Source organism: Hyposmocoma kahamanoa, unplaced genomic scaffold (genome assembly GCF_003589595.1).
Source record: "Hyposmocoma kahamanoa isolate Upper Pololo Valley unplaced genomic scaffold, ASM358959v1 224, whole genome shotgun sequence".
In the NCBI taxonomy this organism is placed as follows: Eukaryota; Metazoa; Arthropoda; class Insecta; order Lepidoptera; family Cosmopterigidae; genus Hyposmocoma; species Hyposmocoma kahamanoa.
In genome coordinates, this window is record NW_020653743.1 from 7,563,874 (window position 1) to 7,588,302 (window position 24,429).

The 24,429-nt window shown below is 36.8% G+C and overlaps 1 protein-coding gene across 1 annotated transcript in view; it reads left to right on the forward strand.

The window, feature by feature from the left end:
- Nucleotides 1-24,429, forward strand: part of LOC113228272 — a 452,541-nt gene that overhangs the window by 424,917 nt on the left and 3,195 nt on the right. Inside the window, exons 9-15 of the mRNA XM_026461538.1 lie at nt 1,577-1,717; nt 14,866-15,071; nt 15,821-15,999; nt 17,597-17,875; nt 19,149-19,356; nt 21,561-21,706; nt 22,920-23,042. Coding sequence (XP_026317323.1) covers nt 1,577-1,717; nt 14,866-15,071; nt 15,821-15,999; nt 17,597-17,875; nt 19,149-19,356; nt 21,561-21,706; nt 22,920-23,042 — 1,282 coding nt within the window. The remainder of the gene's footprint in view (nt 1-1,576; nt 1,718-14,865; nt 15,072-15,820; nt 16,000-17,596; nt 17,876-19,148; nt 19,357-21,560; nt 21,707-22,919; nt 23,043-24,429) is intronic.

Consider the following 24,429-nt stretch of genomic DNA (forward strand, 5'->3'; position numbering starts at 1 on the left):
TATTTAAACGAGAAAAATTTGAATTCGATTTGCGGTAGTATCAACTCTTAAGTGATAATGAATACGATATTTCTACTTTAAGTAGTTGAGAAGTTAAATAGTCTGTACCATCTTATTGTAATGTCAACGAATCGCAGGTCGATCGGACAAGTGGAAATACTATAAATATTATTTTATGACTAAGATCCCTGCCGGGATTTCCCGGAACAGCTAAACAAATATTCATCAAACATAGCTAAGAATCGTCCCGATTAAATTAGCCTTCAAATAAAAAAGCCTCTTTGAGATCAGTCCATCCGTTTGGGAGCTACGATGTCACAGACAGACGACGTACATATAGATACACACCCAAAGGCTTCAAACTTATAACTACCTCATGTAATCCAGCACTTTTACCCTTCAAAACCGGAACACAGTAATGCTGACTTTGCTGCTTGGTGACAGAAATGGGTAAAGTGGCAGTACTTCCTTGGACGAACTCTTTCACAAGAGGACAATGTGTATACTATTCAACCTAATGAAATGATATTAAAAAATGCATCCAACAATTTTTTGCGGTAACAACATTTTACAAGAACTCAAAACAACTATACTTTTAGTGTTATAATTGTAATAACAGTCCGAAAAAGCGGTAGGTATCTGCCCTTTCATGCCTTTTTTCAATTAGCAATGCATACAATCCATATGTGCCAATCCAGATCCTCATCCTTTTTCAATCAGCTAATCAAAATCTTTGACACACACGTGTCACAGACGTGTGTTGTCTTGACGTGTTCCTGACCAATTCCTGAAGTTCATGTGTTTCGTTCGCGGTTGTATATTATATATGATTCCCCGTATCCATGTATTGGCGATATAATGTGAATTTAATAACTCTCTCTTGGGTTGGTTATTTTTTTCGGTATCTGTAACAATAACATTATTATTAATACAAAGATGATCAACACAAAGAATTTGGCATTCCTTCGATCTTACTGGACTCGACAGAGGTTGTGCAGATCTTGTGAATTTCTTTGTGTGTTTGTTGCAGAGCTTTATATTGGATTTAAATGGCTTTTGTATCAGTGTTATATTATAAGCTTTATTGCAATTGTTTAGTATTATTAAATAGATACCTGTAGTGAAGTTTGTCATAAATCTATTTGGGCACTTAACACCGCCAGGACACCGCGGAACATTGAACATCCATTTGCTAATTATCTATTAATCCGATCCCGGGATTATTATCTGTATCTAATCGCATTATCTATTATTACCTTACAGGTATGTACGGAAAATTGTTGAAATTTCATAAATTTATAATCCAGTTCAAAATTCCACTTTCCAATATTCAAACAATGTTAAGTGTGCATGCTTGATTACCAGAAAATGGCCAAACAGATTTGGTTTTGTTGTGGTGTGACGGGATGATGTGCTAGAGGATAGATAGGCAAAGAGTTGGATGCTTCTTTTTCCTCTATTTCCTGTAGCCGAGGACAAAAGCAATTTACGCACAAATATAATAAAACTGAAACCGTCGTTCTCTTTAAATATTAGTATCTACGTATATATCCTAAAACAGCGTGCGTATTCTTAGGAAAACCGACAACCGGGAGGACTCCTGCATGAACGCACAGGAGCGTCTCCACCCTGCGTGTGCCCAGCGTCCACCGGTCGGCTCCCCACTCCCCGCCTGCCACACTCTCGCTCATGCCTGCCGTGAAAATCCTGAATGCCGGTAAGTTGCCTTAAAATTTAGAATAAAGACTAGACATACTAAAGTCACATGTATGCTTATTCTTTAGAGTTTAAAGTTCCATGATTGGTGATTATGATTTTTTTATTTCTAACTCAACGCAGTTGTAATTGCTGTGATGCACTGCAACTAGAGGTGGAAATCCGAAGCGGAATGATGAAAATTGTAACATACGTTTCACAATACGTGCTACGTGCTTCAGCAATAAACAAAGAGAGCTATATTGCTATCTCCTGAATTTCATGGATTTGTCTTTTAATGTCGCGGAACTGTCAGGCAATTGTAAACAAATCTTATTAATTTGCCTTTTCTCCATTTTGCATTTTCTTTCATGATAATGAAGGATCATTATCATCATTGGTCATTGTGCAGATCCGTAATGGATATTTCCAAACCTGGAACCAGCCCTGGATCTAAGGGCGAGGGCAAACCGGTGCACCTAGCAATCTCAGGGGGCTCCAAATTCATAATATAACATGTTTAAAAAAACTTGTTTCACAAAGGGCCTAGCATCCAGCGCAAGTTGTTCTATCGATTATTCATTTGATTTTAAAACGCCTAGTTTGTTTAACACATCCCAAATTGATTTATGAACGTTTTCTGAGTCGATTTAAGAACGCTTGATTGTCTGTTGTATTTTCTGGTTAGATGTTTCCTATGTTTAATTTTAGGTCACACAACTGAAAAAGTCAACTAGTAGTAATAAAGAGCGCAATTTTATTAAAGGGTTCTTATTCTCCATGCCACAAAAAATGCCACCCATTATATGTTTATGACACAGTTAACAATTTATCTCAAACGCTGAAGAGAAGGGGCGCCACTATCAAGTTTCTGCCCCAGTTCGAAATTTCCTAGACCACCTGCTGCCTGGAACCGTTGGAAAATGGCAAATGTTGGTCTGTAACAATTTACAAACAAGGCTGTGTTATACCGGCGCGGCAGACTAAAGGACTAACCACACACATCAGGGAATTGCCCGGGACGTGGACGGGTCGTGCTCCGTCATGGGCTCAAAAAAAGATCGCTGAGTATATCTTGTATGAACTCGTTGACACAAGTCCGTGTTCGTGCCGGTGCTGGGACGGGTCCGAAGTGCATACAAACTAGCACGGCCCTAATGTGCGTGGATAGTCATTAATTACGTAAGGTGACAGACAATCCGAAAGCATTGATATTCTGTTTGGCTCTGTTTGAGAGTTAATTAATTAAACCATTGATTTAAATACCCAAGATGAGAAAATGTTGAATAGGCTAATATGAAATGGATCCTAGTATGGTCGCCATCTGCTTCATTTTTTCATGCAGCGATGGTAGTAGGGTTGTCATCTACGAGCTCTTAGCGACGCAAAGAGGAACAGGAACAATCTTAGATAGTGTCTTTTAATAAAGAGTAATTCACTTCCATATAAAGAATCTTATGCCTACCCAACATTTCCTTCAATACGCCAGTGACCTACTAAAGATGTCACCTAGTTCAACATAATTTTTACAACAAAATGTCAGTACCTGCTTTCAAAACGGCTCATTTTATTAAGACCATCTAAACTTTGGCAATAGTTTATGCCTGCCTATAATCTACTCGAAAACACAATGCACAATTCGCACAAAGACTAGTGGACCGCAATTAATACGCTTTGTATACGTACAGAGGAAATGCGATCGGCTTCCACTGTGTTTTGTCTAACATACGTTTATTGTTCTGTATGCCTATAAATGCGGAGAGCTTTTTTTTTTATAAAACCTATTTTGTTATTGCCTACCTTAGTAGCTTAATATAATAAAATCAAGTAAAGCAGCTCCCGCCTATTCGACGCGTAAATGCCCTATATACACTTCGCTAAACGCGTATTGTTGTTACATTATTATTTTAGTTATAATAATAATAATAACGCACACACTCAACATAGCCCCGCACTAAGAAACCCTGTGTCGCGAGTGCCATGGGCATTGACAACCACAAATTACACCCAAACTCACGAGAGAAATAAATGTAGGTAATACAAATATTTCTTCCCGCCCGGTAATCGAACCTAGGACCTCTGCATGGCAGTCCGGCATGGCAACCGTTCAGCCGCGGAGTTGTTGTTAATAGATAGATAGTTACATAGATATACTCTTATAATGATATACTTTAGTGCTTGCACACAAGAACAAAAACAACAGTTCATGAGCAACTTAAAACTAATGTGGGCAAAGGCGGTCTTATCGCTAAGAGCGATCTCTTCTAGACACCCTTTGAGTTAAAATGAATTCAATTATATATATAACTTCCATTATAATTTATGAAATACTTAATATAGTAGTTTATGTGACTGTTACATAATGAAAGGCGAGTGTGGGTTTATGAAACTAGCTGACAGGCGAGTTTCATAAACTCATCACACGAGTGTTTTAATGCCTAATTATGTACAGTTACATACACTGCTTTATCTATACACATATTATAAGCTCTCTGTGATGTCTTCAGGAACCTCATGTTACGGCTGACGAAATGGCGGCAAATAAAATCTTTTCTCACGCATGTCACACCACAGTAGTTTTTATTTAATTCGTAGACAAACTAGAGGCGGCCCCAACTATCAAATCGTTCGATATCAAGTAACGTGTAAAACTGTCAAAATCTTTTGCTATGGACATTTCATTTCGAATAAAACTTCATCTCGACTGATATTAGAATTGAGGTCGAATCAAATTCTTTTGTTTTTCAGAGATGTACGAAATTTGATTAATTTTTATTATTACATTAATAATAAAATCGAATTCGATGTTATTATTAATCAATAATAACATTTTCACTGATAAACAATTTGTTCTAATAAAACAGTTTATCTTTATGCTGGTCGTAATTTGCGGTTTTTGAACACATTATGATATGTGTGTATTATACCTACGTAAATATATGTGTAATTAAATATATCTAAATAAACTTATACTTATTAAATATATACACGTTGCAAACTAGGACAGTGTTAGAAGATTTATCCTATCCGGTTTTGAAAATAGGGAGCGACTTAGAATGTCGAATTTCAGATAGGAGATCGTTCCACAATTGTGCAGCCTTAATCGTGACGAAGTGTTAAGGTCGTATTCCAGAACTCTACTCAATGCCTAAGTCAGGGTTTGAGTATGGTTTAAAGCACTCGAAATCATACTCAAGTCCCTTCCATTAGGGCCGTAGTTCCAGTGCTTGAAATCATACGCAGATCCCGACTTGAGCATTGAGTAGAGTTCTAGAATACGACCCTTAGTAATACTCGGTGCGAGTGAAAGGAGGCTTCAGTAGATTATCCAGTTTAGACCTCCAATGTATCCAAGTTGTAGAAAAGTTGTAAACTAAATTAATAAAAAAGTCGTGACCAGTGATTTCGTGCTTCTTGTTATTGAAATAACCTTTGTTAATTGCTTACTTATACTTATGTATTAATATTTTGTAACATCCCGTATCGGTACCTTGATTATAAAGTGTGATTATAAAATAGAAACGAAATGCTGAACAATTTTGATTTAAAGCACTCTTGTTCCAACTACTACAAACACAACTACTAAACACGTCTACTGTTCGATGTCATTTTTTAAACAACATGCGAGAGTTTCAATATTCTAATAAGGTTCGCGTGACGACACGCGCTGTGCAGCGCGAGTGCACCGCGAGATTACACGATTTTTTTGTATAATAGTCAAGTGACGGGACAAACAAGTCGTGCGTCTGATGATAATCTACACACCTGTCAATAACAGTTGCAGTCCCACTCAGACCTTTAAATCGCAAAGATCTGAAGGGTACTTCGACTGCGCCCTTCACCCTGGGCACAGATTACCCTGGGACATAAGTTGACAAGTCTTATGTGCCTATAATTTTACCAGCACCCTTCAAAACCGGAACACATTAATGCTCACCTTACTGCTTGGCGGCAGAAATAGGTAAGGTGGCAGTATTTCCTTGGACGAACTCTTTCATAAGGAGCTCTGCTGATTGTGTGTGTCTGTATACGGCACACGGCGGGCGTGCACACATACAAGCCGCGCTGCTACGTTTGTGCGGAGTTGCCATACTTGTCTTATTATACCAAGCGTAGTTGGCGACTTCTACGCCTTCACCAAGATGAATTCCCCGCGAAGTTAAAACAAGTTCATATTCTTCATTGTCACAATATGAAGTCCGAACACAATACAGTTATATATACAACACAATATCATTGTCTGTAAAATTAATATCACAAAACCTCATTCATAACCCTGTACATGTAACAACTGTCAAATAGTCATTGTTCTTGTCTGAATCCTATTTTAGTTTGTATTTCAGTCTAGTGCAATTGTCAGATGCAGGACAGGCTATTACGGCAGTATCGGACAGTTTTGAAATCTAGTTAATTTGCTACTAAGTTGATATTTACGTTACTTGGCTAATTGTCTTAATTTCGGTCAAAATTTGCATGGTTCATTGGATGTATATGTATGTATTTGTATCATAATAAGATTTCACCTACACATATAGTTACAAAATTAGGCTAACGATGATAAATATAATGGAGAAAATGGATTTTAGTTAAAAAGGTAGCGTCTGACGCATGCCAACAGTAGGTCTCGTTATACTTGCTTGAGCTCTGTCCGCCATTTACGCCATACTATTATCTGTCTCTAAAATCGTAAATACCTTATTGGAGTTATATTTTGAGTTGCAAAAATTATAGTCGCACCAAAAATATTAACCGTAGTAGTATTTCATATCGTCGATAAGTCGTATTTTAATCAATCTTCTATTTCCTGTTTATCGAATTGATTTATTGTACTGCAACAAACGAAAGTCAACGACCACACTCAGTAACTTAAAATAAAATACACCCGGTCCACTTGTATCTAAAGACGTTGAGTCCGTTACCTGTGGCTAAGACAGTGATTTCAGGCACTCCATTAGCCTTTGATAAATTTAGAACGCTAAAACGTTCGATTGAGTCTAAACTTGAAATACAGTGCATTGAAATGTTTATTATATTACAAGTATATTTAGTATTGACGTAAAACTTGTGAACACGATAATTTTACGTTTAAAATGAAACAACTATTGTTTCACGACTTTGTGAACACACCTGCATCAACTATTTCACCCATTTCATTGATCTCATTTGTGTAGAAAAATGTCAAGCACAGACAGCAACACTGCCGTCGCCGTCGCCAAAAAAATTAAATAAAGAACACAGAGCGATCACGAAACTACCGCCGCCACACGCGTCGCTAATTTCTGCCTTTCAATTTATTTCCTTTTACTCGAACTACAAATATTTTTTTATGATACTAAGTGACGGGATAAAAACAAGTCGTTCGAATAGCAAAATGGGGAGAAAAAGTCCGTTACTTTGCAACATTTTCGTATCTTATTGTATCGATATTAATTTTCTGTTTTAGTAAATATTTAAATAAAAATACAAGTTGAAACGCGTTACTTTCTTGTGTATTGTGATGTTAGTATCTATTTTATGTTTGTCTGACGTATTTTTTCACACTCATTTACCTCACATTTCGTCATTTATAGCTAAAATTCTTGAGATGTTCGCGGTGCAAGTTGACCTTGAGTACTGACGGCCCTTGTGTAAGCCTATTTGGGTCCCTATAATTTGCCTCACTTAGTGCGGACTACGTTAATGTTGTTAATTTAAACTATTAGAATATCGTGTCATGATTTTTAGTTTTGGTTATCAAAATAATCCAGTATTTACTGCTGCCGAGGTAAAATTATGTGAATCCCTTTGAGTATTGAATAACGTTAACGACTATAACACGGAACCTATTTGATGTAAATGCGAATATTCTAGAACAATACATCCGAACATGCTCGGAAATTATAATAATAATAATGAGATATAAACAAGCATAGATATGCTATTTTCATAATTATAATTATTCATAAATAAGCATATTATTATTTTTTAGCAAGACCTAATTTCGCATCTGTACAGCTTTTGTTTTAAATATAGTAATGATTGTTTTGTGCTATTACTTGTAAGTGTTGTTAATTAAGACATTATATTTGTATAGATTGTTTGTTTACCTCGGTGCTGGCTGGCGGTAGTATTGCAGTCAATATTACTCTATGTAATTATCGACGGTCAAATTTTTTATGAAAACCTTTTCCGTTAATTTATTTTTTATTTATAAGAAAAAAGTTTTTTACTTGTCCAGAAAACCAAACAAACGTCTCTTACGTATTGACGTAATCATCGATGATAAACCCTTAAGGATGGAAAAAATATAGTCTAAGCGATAAACGCCACGCGCAGTAATTGAAATGGCGGGTTTTTGAAGTTACAAGTACAGTTTTTACAAAGATTATTTTTATTTTAAGTATATTGGGAAGAAAATACGAAGAAAGAAATAGTAATAAAGAAAGTTAGAACTATATTCCCTATTTTAAACCAAATTACAATACTTTACCCTGAAAATTCTACTGATTACGAATTCTAAGTTTTTGTTCAAAGTGACATTAATGTGATGTAAGTGAAAGTAAAACATAATTATTGACTCCCGCCGCTTAAAAGACTATTTAAAAACCTAAACAAATTAATTTAGTTATTTAAGAGAAAGTGAAAACATTATTGTATTAGAACCACAACAGCCACAATGGAAAATATTTATTTGTTGAGGATCCCGATAATTAAACGTAGACATGGCTCAAAGGATTTGTATCCAAGCCTAAACTCTTAAGAAAATCATCGGTATAGAATTTAAATGTGGAATTATAATGGTATCCCAGTAACACAGCGCATCACTAGTCTTAAATTACCCACTACATCCGACTCTATCTACTGTCCCGTTCAGCATAGCCCGTAGCTACGCTGTGTGACATATGGAACACCCCAATCTGGTTAGGGACCGCAAACAGGACCGAACTAATTCTAGCCTGTGCTCACATTATGCTCGCAGATTGGCACAGATGTGCTAATGAATGAAACTTTGTGTTTTCAACTCATTTATCATGTTGTACCCTGTTGGCATTGTCTTTATGTGTGCATGAATTCACTTGAAGCGCATTTACTTACGAAATGGGCAACAGCCTTGCATATTAAAAAAAAACATGGATTCAATAAATGAAACTTTTCTTCAGTTCTAATCACTAAATCATCTAAATTCATGGTCATAGCTGACTATTAGATGATATGGGACCTGTAAATGGTCCATAACGTTAGTTTGTTTGAAGTAACAAAGATACGCAATTTAGATCCAAAATATTGTTTCGTTTCCCATCATAAAAACTTAAGAACTCGAATACTGAACTCAAAATATATTCTACACTGGTTTCCTCTTATCGGGCCTCTTTTCTTCGTTCAAAAATGTTTGTGTCAATTTTATTTGCGCTCTCCCTTTGTTTATTTTATCGTGTTTGCCACACTAGCGCTAACAATTTTGCCCATTATTGTCCTCTATTCTGACGACAACGCGAGGCGCGGCAGTTAGACGGAAAAACGTTACTATTAAATATTAGATCATTTGTCGTGGAAGCAAACACTCCGCGGCGTCGATGGATTTTGGGACGATATTTCAGGTTGAGTCAGGGTTGGCAATTCTTGTATCTGTAACAATTCATCAAACACGTTTCACTGCTTTATCTTCAGTTAGCAATAAGTTTCAGTGTCATTGTTTATTCCGACAGACAAAAAAATCAATAGCACAGGCTCTCCAGTGGGAAACGAATCAAGCACCTTATATAATATTGGACTAAGGTGGCAAGCCAGTTCATCACTTTCATCACTATCACAAAATTCCGATACTAATGTTCATTAAGGCACACATTAAGTAATGAGTCTGTACGAGACTTCGGGAATTTCTAGTTCATACACTGGTATATCATGATAGTAAATCATTGCGATATTCAATAAATAATTATTGCAATTAAAACAGCGACATCTATTTCGTCAACTTCTGGTAGCTGCAAAGAAGAAAGACTGAAGAAACTTCATAAGTTTCTCATAGAAGGTGCTGACGGCAAAAAACCGTTTAAACCCAATACGTAAGATCTACCAACTCAGCCTTACTCAACACTCGACTCAGTCTGAACAGAAGAATTTATTTTAGAAGAGTGAAGAAAATTTGCAATTAAGTTCGTGTAGAAACCCCGCTATACAGAGGGCTACTGCAGCGTGACAATGATCTATAGCAGGGGTTCCCTTATTTATATACTTATTTTGTCCACTGCCCACTTCCAGAATAAGTTATTTTTTAGCGTCCCCATTTTTTCACCTACTGAAAAACCACTATAACATCAAATTAAATTAATTATTGTGAGCTATATTAGCGGAGATTAAACATTCATTCTAAACGAGACTTTTACTATAACCCGCAAGAGTTAACTAGTACACCTGCCAATGAGAATGATTATTGAAACGCAACTTTATAGTATGTAGACAGAGTATCTTTTATTCAAAATAAAACAAACATAATCGATTCTAATATAAAAACTAATGTGAAGGATGAAATCTGATGAAATCTGAAAATAAGTTTGTTGATATCAGGTTCCAATTTACTCAAGAACAGCCGCAAGTCACCACGTTCGGTAACATGCAAACGATTTCTCTTTTTAGTAAGCAGCGTTGTCACAGCACTAGAACCACGTTCACACAAATATGACGATGGGAATGCTATCAAGAATCATTGAACAATTGACCACAATCCAGGGCACAATTGCGGGATCGATTTTTGTAGCCAAAATTCTTGGCAGCCCTTTTTGAACTTGACTTTTCTTGCCTCGTTCGTTGTCAATTCTTCTATCCTTAATATCGATAAGTTCTTCTTCCAGCTGAGATTATATTGCTATTTTGACATTTGAAAACGGATCCAACACCCAGTCTGGTATTTCCAAGTTCAAAATGTCCTGGTATCGTTCGGTGACGTCAATGTGGAGATTTTCCAAATGTTGGCAGTAGGCAAACAAGTCGTCGTTGTTGCAGTATCCTGCTGATAAATTCAGATCGACTCGTTCACTTAAATTTGTAGCAACCAAATGTTGTCTATGAATAACACAATGTACAGCAAGGATATCTGGAATTTTATTTTTTAAGTACGCTATGAAGCCTTTATGGCACCCTGTCATAGCCGGAGCGCCATTCGTAGCAACTGATATAATATTTTTCAAGGGAATCTCTTTCTCATCACAAAACTTTTCCAATGTGGTTTCGCCTTTTGTATCATTCTCTAAATTTCTAGCAAACAATAAATAGTTCTTCACATATTTTCTCATCTTTAATAAACCTCACGTAAGACAGCAATGATGCTTCATTAGTTGGTAAAGTGGACTCATCGAGCTGAATTGAGAATTAACTACGCCTCAGATGATTGCACAATGATTCTTCAATGTTTTCAGCCATTTCATATATTCGCCTTTGCTCAGAATTATTACTCAAAGGAATTGATAATATCTGCGGCCGGTTTATAAAGCCCAGTAGTTATTACCTCCTTTATTGCTGGCAAAATTAACTCTTCTCCGATGTTGTGTGGTTTGCCTTTTTGAGCAATCAACAAAGAGATATTGTACGAAGCTCGAAGTCCGTCGTCATCTTGCTTAGCAGCCGCCAAAAATAATTTTGCTACATTTGGCTGAGTATTAAGCTTCTTCTCTAGGTCTTGAAAATATGCTACATTCTTGTCTTTCTTATCTGGATGCATTTTATTCAAATGATCTTGCAGTCTGGAAGGCTTCATTGCTTCATTCGAAAATGTTTTTAGACATAGAAGGCACAAAGGCGCGTAGGTTTATGGGATTTTCAATGAATCCGAATTTAATATATTCCGCACAGTATTGCCGTCTCTTCTTTTTTACTTCCGACATTGTTTTCTTTTGAGAAATACGTAAGTAAGTGGTTAACTTATGTAATGCTTATCTATTACACGCGACACCGCAAATGAAATAATAAAATAAATATTACGTTGTTTATATACGATTGCATAATCAGCACGTACCGACAGAAATAAGGCAAACATGCATAAACTCGTTTATCTCATTCGACGCTCAATCGTACTTAACAGGTAAGAACAAGTATTCTATGAACCAGCCGATTGATACAGGAATGCACAAATCGGGTTATTTAACAAAAACTTGGTAAAACATGATTGAACTACGAAAATTACCTATCTAGGAATACTAATAACTATTAAAATGCGAAACTGAGTCTGTTGCGTTTTTATTTGTTTGTTTGTGTCTACTTTCATTTCGAAACGGAGCGACCGATTGACATGATTTTTATTTTATTTATTCAATAAAACAGGGCAGATATATGAACTACACGGAGAGAAATATCGAACCGAGTTAGTTTGAGCAATCTCTTAATTAATATTAGTTGATGTTCACAAGTGGTAGTCGAGAGTCGAGAGGTCATTCGGTGTCTAAGAGTCTTCCTAGATTAAATTACAAATCTCCCCCTAAGCCTCTACACAACGCACCCATTTTTTTTCTGGATCTCTTACCCTGTCCTGCCTGCAGCGCCCACAAGGGGGCTTTATCGCCCACTTTGGGAAAGGCTGATCTATAGCCACGATTGTAACAAACCATCAGCTAAGTATTTCACCGAAGAAACCTCTTCCAAGCTGATGTCCATTCCCAGCGCTGTAACCGTGAAGTGGGACTTTAATCAAACACAGCACAAGGTAAAAGAGAAATGCAAGCAACTTGCATATTGCCAACCCTATCATAGGAAACGTTACCTAACGCCAGCACTGCGAAATGGGTTCTGAATAATTTCGCGTTCAGATTGTGCAGGATGATTTCCACGCAATTTGCTGTTTATTTCCGAATTTAACGATCAACTATTCCATTGGAACGATACAAAGCCTATCATTTTAGACTAATGAGTACCTACCATTATTGCCTATATATATTGATAGCCAACATATTGCTTGACTAGGAATAATTTTGAAAAAGATTGTCGAAGACCTAAATTACCATAACGAACGCGCGAACCAAATCTTTTGCTCGCCCTATAGTTACGCATCTTATGCAGGCTTATAAATCCAGGACTCAAAACAAGTACGAGTGAACTCGGATAATGGGTAGTAGTATCTATCAATTCGTCGCCTTACTTTCTCAAACACGTATCTTAAAGCACAAAGTAACTGAAATCAAAAAAATGTATTGCATATACAAATTTTGCAGGCTGATTTCACATCATATTTCCTTCATATTCACACACTGGCTTTTATCTATTATTAAAGTAATGCTTCCAAATTCACAGTTTAACACCCTTGATAACAAATTTAAAATAAACAGAATGTTTTGCCATCTACTGAATTCACTCTTTATAAGATACGTGTTTGAGAAAGTAAGGCGTCGAATTGTTTTTAACCGACTTCAAAAAAGGAGGAGGTTCTCAAGGTTTTTTTTGTATGTATGTTACGCGATAACTCCGGTATTTGTGAACCGATTTTCATGATTCTTTTTTTGTTGGAAAGGGGGTATTTCCATAGTGGTCCCATTTCATTTTCAAGAAAATCATCCACCTCAAAGGGTGGCTGTTCACGCATGAAGATTTATTTTTATAAATAGCGCCTAACTTTAATTTAGGAGCAATTATTTTTAGCAATTATTTAGTTGATTTTGCTCAGTGAGTTGATCAGATCTGTACTATACTTTATTGTAGTTTGAAATAAAGAGTCCTGTAATGGTTTTATTTCCTAGTAATTACTCGGCTGATTGTGTTCTACTGATCCAACTTTCTAGTATCCTTGACATTTTTAAGCGACAAGCCACCCAGACGCTTTATGTCAACCGAAGATCTTGCCAATGTAGTATGTAAAGACAGTCGAGACTCATACTTTTACTTACGGTGCCTTCCCACGGCCCGTGATATCAAACGCGCCGATTAGTTTGGGCGAGCTTGCGAAACGGGCGAGGCTGCGCGGCCTCGGGCCGACAACACACATGGCGACGTGTGTTCGGAATTGTATCAAGAGCATAGGCCTTTGAAGATATCGACTAGCGCATCTGAACAGGCTACAACCGAGCACGAGCGCGCTCGGGCGGCCCTCTTTTCACAGCGCGTTTTGAAGAAAGACGGGCCTTCAATCGGGCCACGAGTCGTGGGAAGCCACCTATACGTGTCAGTATCTCCTGTTTAATAGCTGGCATTTCAAGATACCCATGTATTCCCTGAGCTCTTACAAACCAAGGGGATTGGGCTATGATCTTTATTATACCATTTTAGAGCGCTGAAGAATGTGCACATTAGAGGTGCTGGCAGATCCCCACAACTCCAGTGCCTTGTCCATATCGGTTTTAAGATCGACTTATGTAAAAAATAACTCATTTTCAACTGATAACCCTGACTTTGTACCCATTATCCACAGCATGGTTATGAATTTGTTGTTCAAAGTATATTCCGTTTTGCTTTAATGTGAGCTCTATTCAGTTTCGTAGCACAGATCTGTTTATAATTCAAGGACAGATCGCTGACAAAGTAAATAAAAAATAATTACGGCAACCAAAACAGCAAATATACTTAAACGGCCCACCTGGTGAAAAATCGTGACTGCCGCCTATACACGAAGAAGGAAGTTTTGTTAATGTCGCAAATGAGTTGCCGTTGCCGGCCGTGGGACATTAAGGTCTTAAGGCACCTGTGCCTGTGATTCAAACCGGAAGCAAATGGTGCTGCTTTGCATTAGAAATATATATGGTGGTATCTACTCAATAAAGTTCTGCACAAGCAAAATCATACCATCAGTAAAATTGCAAATGTATGATTAAGTAAAAACCATTCTGTGTAATACGTTGAAAGTGCAGCCTTTTCAATTAAAGATTTATTAACATTCAAACTTTCGTAGGCACTACTCAATTTTGATGAACTAATTTCGAAGTAAATATTGTATAACACTCCCATTTCATGGTGTAAAAGTAACTTGAGTCTTAGAACTATTAAGACGGCTTTCCACGCGTGGAAAAAGTACCAGCCGAGCGCGCTCGTGCTCGCCCGTGCCTGTTCGGATCCGCCGCTGGTCGGTAACTTCAAAGGCGCGGGCGGGCGGGGCGAAGCGAGAGCGCGCGCGCTCTATGCTCTCCCAAGGCCACTCGGACTCGCCCGTTTCGCGAGCTCGCCCATACAAATCACTAGTAAAACGCTCCATTAGTTACCAATCAATTTGTTTTTCAGAGTACGATTGGAAAACTATGAGCAATGGTGCGCTGTTGACGCCGTGACCCAAGGATGTGCTGGATCTCCAGCTGCCTGCAGAGCTGCTGTTGTTGCTGTACTGGGAACTCAACTGAGGGCTGCTTGTGCTTGCCGTGGAACTGACTTTGCGCAGCTGTATGATTGCCTTGGTTGGCAAAGATTGCTGTGGTTGAACCCTTGTGTGGGTAAGTTAGACTTCATGTGATGAAAGGTCAAAACAGTTAGCGCCAAATTGATCAAGGCAGACAATATTCAAAATATATTCAAAAAATCTCAATGAATTTAAAAGTGCACATTCGATTCTTTTGTTCCGAAACTCGTCTGTAAGTATTTGATAATAGTGATTTTTATGCAATATTCAGTTATTTATTAAATCACTTTGACCCAGAGCATAGGTACCTAAAGAAGATGAGACGCGTGATCGCTGGATCAAGTTGCCTAAAGAGATCAAATGGGCTACATTGTTTTATCTTTGCCTTCTGCGATTATTTATTATTGACTTATCTACCTGAAGGGGGCTCACCTTGAGTTTATTGTTGATTTTGAGATAATATACCGCTCTTCCCAACATAATGAAAACAAACGTAACCCTGCATGTCGGGATATGTTAAAATAACATTTCAAAAGCACGTCAACTTTGGACCAATGCGATAAAACTCTTTTTTTTTATAATATCAAGTGACGGGACGAACAAGTCGTGCACAAGATTATAAGCTAACACGCCTGTCCGTAACAACTGCAATGTCCTCAGAGCTTTAAATCGCAAAGATCTGAGGGGCACTGCCACTGCGCCCGTCACCTTGAGACGTAACTTGACATGTCCCATGTGCCTGTAATTTCACCAGCACCTTTATATGAAACTATCATTCTATGCGTTATTATTCTAAGGTTATACACATAAAGTAAAAGTATTGAATTTGATTGTAAATTCTAGTGGATGCCCAAAGCGACTATCATGTCAAGACCTACGGTTCTCTTTTGACCACGACTGGGTACGACAACGGTATCAGGCTAATCACGTCTCCACCTGAATTGGCCATCAACCATCGTACAACTACTCATCATCGCCATAGCACTCAGCATATTAGGCCCCCGAAGTTGGAAACCATCGAGGTATGTACAAAAATACGTCTACCACAGCCTCACGTATATGTTTGAAATCGGTCTGCGCTTTTAAAATTAAAATGAAAAAACTATTAACATCATACCAGGCCGATTTTCCCGTGGGCGGCCGTGTTGTTCCTGCATTTTCGATGTAAAAGATTCGCTTATGGAATATAACCCTATAATCACATTATATTTGGGTTTTAGTGCGTAGGAATTTTGATATTGTCATTATTTGTCTTACCTTGCTTTTATATACATTAATTTACGTATTAATTATAATATTATAATAATAGACAATGTAATATGTAGCAGTATTTATATTTTTTTAATTTTGCGTTCATTGCTGGCGGCGAGCTTACTGAAAACCAGCTCTGTGGTTAAAAAGAAATAATACTGCATTCAAAGATTTTCGAAAATTGCTAGCCACACGCGGGAATCGAACCCGCTAAAATCTTTAAAAAAATACACCCTGTACTTTTATTAAATCAATCGATAGGGTCAATTATGAGGATGAAATCTATCTTACAAAAACAAGGAGTTATAAATTCAATGGGTCAAGTTAAAGCACTTTTACTCAAAGGTCCATCAGATTACTTGTTAAGTATTTTTAAATGGATCTCTTAAGAAATGAGTTTAATGTTTTATCCGAGGAAGAGCGAAATCGAATAATTCTGCAGGAAGATGGCGGTCCCGCCCATAACAGCAGAGTCACTACTGCCTACATTAGTAACCATTTTAATACCTGGATTGGTACAAACGGCACAATCAGATGGCCTGCGAGATCACCAGATCTCACCCCTTTAGATTTTTTTGTGAGGATATGTTAAAAATCAAATTTACCTTAAATCCTTTGCGAGTGTAAACGAGTTGAAGGCTGAGGGTCAGAATACGATTTGTAATACATTTCATTACAGCACGTTATTAAAAGTTACTAAAAATGAATTCGTTAAAAGATTAAATTTGTGTAACCAAGAAAATGGAGCTCATTTCAAGTAACTAATTAATTAGATTACCATTTTTTTCGTTTTATTAAAATACATTAAGGTTTCATGGTTTTTTTTTTTCATTTAATTAACCAATTTTGTGAGAGAGATTTTATTCTTATAATTAACCCTATAGATCGATGCAATAAAAGTGCAGGGTGCATTTTTTTCAGATTAAAGCGGGTTCAATTCCCGCGCGTTGCTAGAAATTTTCGAAAATCTATGATTGCAGTTTTATTTCTTTTAAAAAATAAAGGAATGTTTCCTGTAAGCAAAAATTTCTATCTCCAGTATTTAGAGTACTTTCCCTCCAGGTGACATTACAAATTTCCACCCGGTATGTCTATTATAAGGATTATATTTTTACGTAGGTACTAATCTATGTAATGTGGATTATTTCATTTATGGAAAGCCAAAATTTTGGTCACGATCTGCTTAAATGGGTTCCACTCCCATTAACATCTCCCGCACCTCCTAATTTTTTCGCTAAGATAGACAGACACCTCATAGATTGTAAAGAATTCATGGAGGTCCATATAGATAACTTTCGGAATCATTGGTATAAATGAACAAAAAATCATTAAAAGATATTTTTTGAAAACGAAATTTGTTTACTCCAGGAAATCCCGGACGAATCCTACCCGATCACTACTATGTCAGAGCAAACAGTCCTGCCGAACGAAGTGGCTCAAATGTCAAAACCAATCGCCGAAACAACTACAGAAACGACCACTACGGCTCTCACAACTACTACGACTACGACGACAACTACTACAACTACCACAACGACGACTACGCCCGCGCCGACAACTACTTTGGAGCCCGCGAAATATTGCATCGTTAAGAAACCGGAGAGTGATGATGAGGCCCAGTATATTAAAATGGGAGAAACTAGACGAGTAAGTACAAGATTTTAAAATCCTACATCTAATTTGCTACTTACATACATCGACTCCTGAGAGAGGTAGCTGGAATTCAAATTTTTCCCGTACTAATACCGATCATTTTGCTTGGCTCGAGCGGCAGTGACAGCTTTCTTTATTTCAGAATTAATTTTTTTACAAACCAAATTAAAGCCATTTGAAAAGTGTATATCGTATAGTGTACAGATTCTGTTTAGTTCAATTGATATAAAAAAAAATTGGTATATGTAAAGTATCTTCTGAATACAACGGTTTTCTTGTAAAATTTCTATAACTCATAAGTTTGTGTTTTTTTTTATAGTGAAAATTTTTGGGAATCGTGTTTTCACACAGCAATATAGTGTATATCCTCAATTATACTATATCTTTTTCTCAAAGTGATCGATTCAGCACTTTTGAGATTGTATTGACTCTTAATGGAGTCTACATTACACGTTAAACATATATCAAAACGCATTGTATAGTTTGCATTGCACTATTTACTCTGACAAGTAAACTGTACGTTTTATTCAGCGTAACATTGCTAGATTTTAGGAATTATTCAAATTGCTAAAAAAAAATTGCTAGAGCGTTTTTTCTCTTTGGACAAAACACGATAGTCAAGTCATACTTTAAGAGCTCTATATACAAATTCCCATCCAAAATATACACCGCATTTTGCGTAGTGGTAAACGACACACCTGACCAATTTCAGTGCAGATCTGAGGGGTAATATTACTGCGCCCTTCACCCTGAGACATAAATTGTAAAGTCCCATGTGCCTGTAATTACACCCGAATACCTAAACGCAGTAATGTGAGCATTACTGCTTGGCAGCAGAAACCCGCAACGCAGTACTTCCCTGGGCGAACTCTTTCACAAGGAATTCTAACGGACCCCTTATGGAAGAATGGCATAAGTGAAGTTGCGTCAAACATGTTTATTGCTCCATTAGATACAGAAAAATGTAACCCACATCCTCTCCAATTCTTGTAATTTTATCGACAATATTAGTCGATACTCGATAGAGTGACAAGAATTGGAGAAGTTGTGGGTTCGACAATATTAGTCGATAGCGTTACAAGAATTGGAGAGGATTGGAGTATATTTTTCTGCATCCAATGTAGCAATAAAAGCTTTTGACGTAAATTTACTTATGCCATTCTTCCATGAGGGGTGCGACTTCTTTTAAACTACTATTCTAGTGCTGATTAGTACAGCATATTTTTGTTCCTTGATTTTAAATTGCGTTTCATTTCTCTTTTTACAGTTATACCGCTCAGCAGAATTGGCAGAATGCACGGACCTTTGCATCTGTGAAGCCTCACTCCAAGTTTCATGCAAAGTTGCATGTGTACCCCGTGCCCCATGCTCGTCCCGTCTGGCCCATTATTCCCATTCGGCCCCTGCGTATCAAGCTTATAGAGGACGATGTTACTGTTATTCAGGGTCTTTTATTTGCATGAGACCTAATCCAAGTAAGTACCAAACACATAATACACACGCGTATAATCTGTCTTTTTTGAAGACGGAGTACTATGACATTTTATAAAATTTTATAAAATTTTATAAAATTTTAAAGAGTAATGTAGTTATCGAGTTCTTAGGTTTTCGCGATTGTTACACATAGGAAATGAAAATAATATTAGACATAACTGGTTGAAGACTGTACCACCTCAGTCAACCGTGACCATGGGACCTGTAAAGGGCCCGAAACGTCGGTTTGTTTGAAAAAACAAATATACGCGATTTAAATCCGGAAAAATAGTTTCATTTCCTATGAGTAATGTAGTTGTTATCGATAGTTTTATCGATAGATTGTGAAAGATAAGAATTTGCCAGAAGAAGATAAGATTTTGCCAAAAATGACTGAATTGTAAATGTACGATGTTCTAACGATGACTAATTGCGTTGTTGCCTTCTTTTTCTTTAGTTGCCCTACTAATATCGAGATCAATTTTTATTCACTTCTATATTAACAAGAAGGTACGAATTTGATTATCTGTATTCAGTTGAAATGAAAAACTTTAAAATATGTCTCCTATTTGTATTTATCATAAACATAGTTCTAAATAGAGTGTATGTATGTATGAAGTTACAAAAATTGACAATTCAAATGAACCTGTGCTCAGTAATTAAATGAACAATGGGTCGAAGACATTTATTCGGCTATTTATTCTAAAAGCGTGATCAATATTCAGTAGATAGTCGATAGAATATTTATCGACTGCAATCATTAGCTCCTCGCCAGCGGGCAACACTTTTACGCAATGAACTGTCATTTTACTCGGTCTTCAAAATAATATACCACATACGTACATAATAAATAAGACTATAATTATTATTTACATCTATTTGAGTTGTCAAACAGCTGACTGAAAGTTACTATACGATTGAAAAAAAGTGTGACACCTGTGACCATGATAACCATCAAAATACCTGACGTCATAATCTATGTATAGGGCTGGGCTCCACTGGGAGTAGTCCTTTCTATTGTGATACTACAACCCATCTGTTTATAACCAACAAGGTTGATTGCGGAATAAAGTAGATAAAAACACAAATCACCTATTTGAGTCAATTGAACTATAGGTATATACATGTGGTTGTGCCATAATTGGTGATAGGAATTGAAGGAGTTCATTTAATTTACCTAAAGTATGAACGTTTTCTTAAGTTCGTCATTATTGCAAAAATTTCCTTTTGTACTGGAATATAGATTGTCTCATGTGTAGTTTTTAAATGGATATAAAGTATTTAAATACGTAAGTGCCTCTAGAAACACAACTACAATATTATTTTTTGAGACAATAATTTGTAGCAAAAACTAATAGGAAATAATAATTTATCGCCAATGTACTCAAGTATCAATAAATAATACGAATATGGATGTTTTTTTATTTTATTTTTTTAAATTTAGTCATAAATCAGACTACAATGGTCCATATTAGTTAGTAACAAGAAAATTCAATAGAAATAAATATAATCAGTTCCGAGAATTCCCGAAATTTATAGAAAGGAAAGTCCACATTATTCTTTAGTTTAACTATATGAACTCCCTCAATTTCGATGACTGGCATAATTAATGACTGGGACATGAGCGTTTCAAAATAGATTTTGACCATTTTTATCATCCAGCCTAATAAAGAAATATCGATACTGGTGAGCACAGTAAAGTACCCTGGTTTAAAACAGAATGTCACTACTGAAGTTTTGTGTTTACGATAAAATACCACCACGTAGGGTCCAGGGCTATTCGCAACCGACGGCGTCACCAGGTTACTAATCTATTTTTTTTCATTTATTATTAAAAACGGAAATAATGAATAGTAGTTCTTTAATCTGTAACCTACCTACTGCATCCCTTTCATACGCATACATATGTAGGTGGCTATTGCTGAATACGGGAACAAATTCGTCTTTCGTTTTAGAAAAGAATAAATAAAAAATTAATTTTAAAAATTTTAATGTTTATTTTATTCAATAGAACCAGATAAAACATGTCCTTTGGTTTCCATAGTCTAAGCTTCGATCTTTATATTAATAGTAGTAACATTCTGTTTAGAATGACATTTTGAATTTGATCTTACTTTTGACAATCAAATAAGTTTCTGTGTTGTGTCTTCCACTTAGTTAAAGTACCTATAACATTATCAAATGACATGATTCTTATGAATTACAGACGAATACAAGCTTCCCGAAGGCGTGTACCTGCTTCTAGGCTTCAGCTCAGTGGACGAATCGCTGCTGCGCCCGCACACAGGTCTAGGCGCCGAAGATGCCGTCAGGTTGCTCCAGCAGTACATGCACTCGGTGCACAGCGAGGGGGTAAGTTGGATCTTAAAGACATTGTCTACATATACCTGATGATCAATAACCGGAATAAAGTTATGGCCTAGCCTTAGCGATTGTGACGATGCTGACCTCCTTCATCGTCATCCCACCTTTTTATCACCCTCCTTCTGGTTCCTATAGGGCTAGTACGAAAATGCGCGACTTGCGCGAGAGCGACATAAAGCGCGAGATCTCTATGCGACAACAGCATTATATCGCGCTTTATGTCGCTTTCGCTCATGTCGCGCCCTGTCGTGCAAACCCTACTGGCAACATACTTTTAAAATTTTGAATCGATCTCGAATTCCTTTTTCTTACACTATTCTTACTTTGGTTCATTCCGTCATCACTTCTGTAGCGACTCGCAGCAGTCGATACAAATCCTGTTTTTTATTGCCTCTTTAAGTTTTTTAAATTTAAATTGTTGTTGTTTTTGGCGCCTTTTCTTCACAGTTGTTTTCTGTTTTGCTTGGATAGATACGTGTTTTGTAATAAATTAATAAGCCATAAGTACCTACACTTACTTTAGCCTTGCTCACTCGTTGTTAGCACCCACCCGAACCCATTGATACAGTCCACTACAATTCCCATCAAAATTCTCGAAGCGAGAGAACGTGCATATTAATCATCATGTAAAACAACTTCACGTAATATAACTGTTTTTAACGCATTGGATATTGTTTTTTTATAACACCATGTGACGAACAAGTTGTGCGCCTATTGGTAAGCGTATCCACGTATAGCTTATCCATAACAGTTGCGGTGTCACTCAGAGCTGTAAATCACAAAGATCTTTAAGGGCACTGCCACTGCACCCGTTGTCGCCCTGAGACATAATTAAGTTGACAAGTCCTGTAAAACGGAATATCTTGTATGTATGTTCAATTATTATAATCTACGTACTTATATTATGATATATAGATTACGAAACCTGGAAATTCCAACGATATTTGTTTAGCAGTAGAGTTGTGAAAGAGTTCGTCCAGGTTAGTAGTTAGTAGTTAGTAGTAGCAACATCAGGAGATTAAAACGACTGCAAATGCTCGATTACTTAGAGGCTGAAGCGATGGCTTCCTCGGTCTCAAACGCCAAAATACGCGCTCTCAAAATTTACTTCCAGTAGTTATTTAAAAAAGGAATTCGATCGTACCAAGGTTGATGTTAAATTATGAGTAAACTTTAATCATGTAATGTTTAATTGTGTCAGACGAACTGCACACTGACGCTGTTCAACATCAGCAACGAAAACGTGATCATATCTGCAAGCGTGCCCCCTCAGGAGCAGGAAGCTCTAAAGGAAGCCGGAGAGCCACTGCTTGATCGAGAAAAGGTGAGATTTTTCAGTTGTACCTAATTATGGACCAATAATTCAATAAGACTGCTAATCGCGACACAAGACAAAGTAGTCGAGTGTTTAGTACCTATTCGACAGATGTCGCGATGAGTAACGATTTGTTACCCCTTTTTTAACCGACTTCAAAAAGGGGGAAGGTTCTCAATTCGAGTATGTTCTTTTTTTTGTATGTATGTTACGCGATAACTCCGGTATTTGTGAACCGATTTTCATGATTCTTCTTTTGTTGGAAAGGGAGTACCTACTTCCATCGTGGTCCCATTTCATTTTGAAGAAAATCATCCACCTCTAAGGGTGGCTGTTCACGCATGAAGATTCATTTTTATAAATAGCGCCTAAAGTTTAATTTAAGAGCAATTATTTTAATGGTGGATTTTGCTATTTCTCCAATTCAAGGCGTTTTTCTCTCAATATACTTTGGGTAGTGAGAACCGATTTTTATTATCTCCAGTGTCAAGTCCTGTATAGTGGCGAACTAGGAGATATTTCAATATAACTTAGCAAATAGACGTAATTCCACGTACTTTTGAGGTCGGTTTTTTTAGTACTCTGTATTAGAGATTATGTAACAAACTATCTTTCGTTTCGTTTAACTAGCTTCTGTGATAGCAGACTGAACAACTAGATGGCGCTTATTGAACTGAAGATTACTAGCGGCTTATTTTTGGTATTGTTTTTTTTTTGTGTAGTACCTCCTTCTTTTGCGAAGAAATCGATAACAAAACGCTGGAACAGATTTTTTTGTGTTGTACCTCCTTCTTTTGCGAAGAAACCAAAAGCTGGAACAGAATAAAGGAACGGATATGGTTTTTTGATTATGAATTCGAATACACGAAAGGAGGAGACGGGCCGAAAGTAAGAAAGTGACGCTTAAGGTTGTAATCTCAGTACAGAATACTAAAAAAACCGATCTCAAAAGTTCGTATAATAACGTCTATTTGCCAAGTTTTATTGAAATCGGTTACTGGAAAGTGCGCGACGAATTCATCCCCTAGTTTGCCACTATGGAATGTTTTCTTCAAATTTAAATGGGACCACTACTGAGGTTCCCTCTTTCCGACTAAAAAGACTTATCAAAATCATTTTCAAGAGCCGGAGTTATCGCGTAACATACACAAAACCTACAGTCGAATTGAGGACCTTCTCCCTTTTTTGAAGTCTGTTAAAAATATTCAAAACTACATAAACCCAAATCTGAAAATAAATATTTTACCGGTCATTCTCGAAATAGCGTTCACTACCTAATTTCCAAGGCAATTATTATTATTTAAGTATACGATTTTTTTATAGTGAAATATTATTTAATAATTACATGACAATATAGTTGAATATTTAAATAATGAAAATTGTCACGGGAATTAGG